A 3,851-nucleotide genomic window follows, 5' to 3' on the forward strand; every position below is an offset into this window, starting at 1 on the left:
AATGGACGTACCTTCGTTGATGTTGTGTTGAAGGAGAAGGTTGCTCCTGTGGTTGCTGCGGCTCCTATGCTGAGTTTTGATTCTAAGGAGGAAGACAAGATTAGACTTAGTAAGGCTTATGTGGGAGTAGTTCAGATTCCTGGTTCAGCATATAATATACAAACTCACTTTGAGGTAGAAGGTGTCTTTTCCATTAAGGCCACTCCGCTGGGGGCCAACTTGTGCTTGTTGGAAGAAACGGAGGAGGGTTATATTAGTGAGCTGATCGGAGACGGTCAAACGTGGTGAAAACAGTTTTTCAAAGAGGTTAGACCATAGGTAGCTGCGGATGTTGACTCGGAAAGAGTGGTTTGGTTTCATATCTATGGGGTTCCCTGGCATGCGTGGAATGCAGAGTTCTTCATCTCCTTGGCAAATTCTATTGGCTCGTTTATTTGCTTAGACGAAAATACTGCTAATAAATCGTGTATGGACATAGCTCGTGTTATGGTGAGGGTGCCTGAGACATACAAGTTAACAGAAAGTATGAAGGTGGAGATTGATGGTGAGGTGTTTTGTTTGGAGCTTAGAGAGGATTCTTGGCGTCCTTTGCGCTTAGACATAACAATCACAGAGTTGAACTCTAACCAGTCGGAAGAATCTAGCTCGGAGGATATTGGGTTAGGCTATGGAGGCGGATCGGAGGAGGATGAAGATTTCAACATTTCAGAAGATGTATTATCCGACGGTTCTTCCTCAAAGGCATGTTGTGTAAAGGTAGGCAGGGCGGTGGGAAAGGGAGAAGGTAAAGGAAAATAGATCAATCAAGTCACGGATCTTTCGAGGCAAACTGTCCTCATCGAGGAACATGCTAAGGATAGGGGAAGTTTCAGAACACACAGGGTGGATAAAAGTTCAAAGTGAAAAGGACAACTGCTTTTTTAAAGAAGGAGGGGGAGAGTCAGCGACTATAGGTACACGTGTTTCGGATTCAGCTGTTCAAGGTGGGTCCAATAATATATGGTTATCAAGTGGACGCGTGGCAAGGAAGAAAGAAAGGAAAAAGATTCGTTTCAAAAAGCTTACTTGCTTTGATGGGCCTAGAAAGAAACACAAAGTTAGGCCCAAGAAAAAAGAGGTGATCCGTGAGGCTCCATTTATTTTTAGAAATGGGCCCTTTAGTGATCTTAAGCCCTCTTTCTCTGACCCAATCTCTCAATACTCTCTGAATTCGGGCTCTCCCTGAAGTCGCTCAGGGAAGTTTCTAGGGGAACATTCAGAGGAAACGGACATAATCAGATGCAATAGGAGGATCACCGAATCTCTTTGTCAAGGAGGAGGAGGCGAGAAGCTCAGGAATTGCATCAGCAAATTGGGAGTGACCGATTCGCGGCAAGTGTTTGATGTTGAGACGAAAGCTATCAACTTTTATGCTAAAGAAGGTGCGAAGGAGCAAGAGAATAGGTGCCAATGATTATCGGGTCTTTCAACATCAGAGGGGGTTGCAGCTACGTAAAGAGAAGAAGGATTCATCAGATTATTATTAATGGGAAGGCGAACGTGTTTCTCCTCCAGGAAACAAAATTGAAATCGTGTTCTGACCTTATAGCGAAAAGTTTCTGGCGCGAAGTCGGCATCGATTACTCTGTGTCCGATTCAGAAGGTATGTCTGGCGGTTTAATCATTTTGTGGAATGCTTCGAAATTGAATGTAGTCTGCAGTTTTAGGGGTGCTGGTTTTTTGGGTATCAAAGTTATTTGGATGGATAGAGTGTTCTATATTTGCAACGTATACTCCCCTTGCAATCTTTCTCTTAAGCGTGTTCTCTGGAGAAATTTGCTGGATTTAAAAGACAATTTTAATGATGGTGAATGGCTATTAGGTGGAGATTTTAATTCTGTTAAAAATGGAGGGGAAAGGAAAGGTAGGCCAGTGGTGGATAATCAAGTAGAGTGGGATGAATTTACAGGATTCATTAATGATATAGGGTTGGAGGATGTGTCGTGCAAAGGTAAGAAATTCAGTTGGTTCAGTAGTGACGGAAGGTCGAAAAGTCAGATAGATCGCTTCTTGGTGTCTAGCAATATAGTTAATTGGTGGGGAGTAGTAGGGCAACAAATTGGAGATAGAGATGTCTCCGACCATTGTCCCATTTGGATTGTGGTGGATAAAATGGACTGGGGACCGAAACCGTTCAAATTCAATAACGAATGGTTTCAACATAAGGATTTTATTGGATTTGTAGAGAAGGAATGGAACGGTTTGGACGTTCATGGGCATGGAGACTTTGTGTTGAAGGAGAAGTTGAGACTTCTCAAAAACAAATTGAGATGGTGGAACACTACTGTTTTTGGCAAAATTAATTTAGAGTTGGAGGAAGGTGTCAAGGAGATTAATGCCATCGATAATCACCCTTCGAATGAGGAGGTGGAGTCGGGGGATAGATGGAGGGCGAATAGGAAGTTTTGGACGAATCTTAAAATTAGGGAGAACATGTTGATTCAAAAGGCGAGACTAAAGTGGTTAAATGACGGAGACGATAATAGTAGATATTTCCATGCGATCATGAAGAGGGGATTGAGGCATTATTATCTTGGTCATATTTCTACGGCAAGAGGGATCCTTGGTGAGGTGGAGGAAGTTAAGGAGGAGATTTTTGAACACTTTGAGTCTAAATTCAAGGAGAGCGAGGCGTCTAGACCGGTTTTGGAAGGAGATATTTTCAACAAGCTTAGCATTGAAGATATGAATTCTCTCGAATTACCCTTCGAGGAAATTGAAATAAAACAAGCGGTGTGGAGTTGTGACGGGGGAAAAAGTCTGGGACCGGATGGTTACTCTATTCTTTTCTTTAAGAAGTGTTGGGAGTTTGTTAAATCGGATGTCATTTCTTGCTTTAGGGAATTTCACTCGGGGACCTTTTTATCTAAATCAATAACCTCATCTTTCTTGGGTTTGATCCCTAAGTCTAACAATCTGTTAGGTTTATAAGATTATAGGCCAATATGTTTGGTTGGAAGTATCCATAAGATCATTTCTAAAGCGTTGGCGGGAAGAATCAAGAAGGTGATTGTAACAGCCCAATTTTATTAATATTTATTTTATCGTACTATTTTATTATTTATTTAATTAATTGGTGTGTTAATTATTTATTTAATTAATTAGTGATTTAATTATTTATTTAATTATTTAGCATGTTAATTATTTATTTAATTATTTGGTGATATAATGATTAATTGAATTAATTGACTATGTGTATATTTGTGTTGTTTTAGTTTATTGAACTAATAGAGATATTAAGAGATTATATCTAATTGGGCCTATTTATTAGAGTAAGAAGTAAATAGGGGGTGTTATCTTTTAAGTCCATTTTATAAACCATGAGATAGTAAGGGTTTAGTGAAAGTAGAGATATCATTTCATTTGGTCATTTTCAAGAGAAGTGAAAGGGGAGAAAGGAGACTAAGAGAGGAGAAGAGCAAAAGCTAGGGTTTGAAGAAATTGAAGAGGTAAGGGGAGAATCCTTATTATTATGGGTTAGTATGATGTGGATAATGGGTAGATTAACATGTTTATGTTTGTTTTTGTTGAAATTTATAAAAATGTGATTTGATTCTATTTTGGTATGCAGAATTCTGTTAAGAGAAATAGAATTTGAAACTGGGATTAACTTGTTGAAACAATACTGTGTTCTGTGTGAAATTATAATGGAAACTAATTGAAAATGAAGGAAGTTCCTGAGACGCACGGCACAACCCTTTCATTGTGCTTTACGAACGGCACTGCTTGAATGATGTTGCATTATTTCGTTTTTATATTATTTGGAATGTGCCCTGTTTTCCTGCGTTCATTTTTTGGATATTGCACTATAA

The 3,851-nt window shown here is 39.4% G+C and overlaps 1 protein-coding gene across 1 annotated transcript; it reads left to right on the plus strand.

Annotated features, from left to right (window-relative positions):
- Window positions 1–1,449: 1,449 nt before the first annotated feature.
- Window positions 1,450–2,970, plus strand: LOC131613407 (uncharacterized). The gene has a single exon (XM_058885081.1). The coding sequence runs from the start codon at window positions 1,450–1,452 to the stop codon at window positions 2,968–2,970; it is 1,521 nt and encodes a 506-aa protein (XP_058741064.1).
- The last annotated feature ends 881 nt before the right edge of the window (window positions 2,971–3,851 follow it).

Source organism: Vicia villosa, linkage group LG6, assembly GCF_029867415.1.
Source record: "Vicia villosa cultivar HV-30 ecotype Madison, WI linkage group LG6, Vvil1.0, whole genome shotgun sequence".
NCBI classification, from domain to species: Eukaryota; Viridiplantae; Streptophyta; class Magnoliopsida; order Fabales; family Fabaceae; genus Vicia; species Vicia villosa.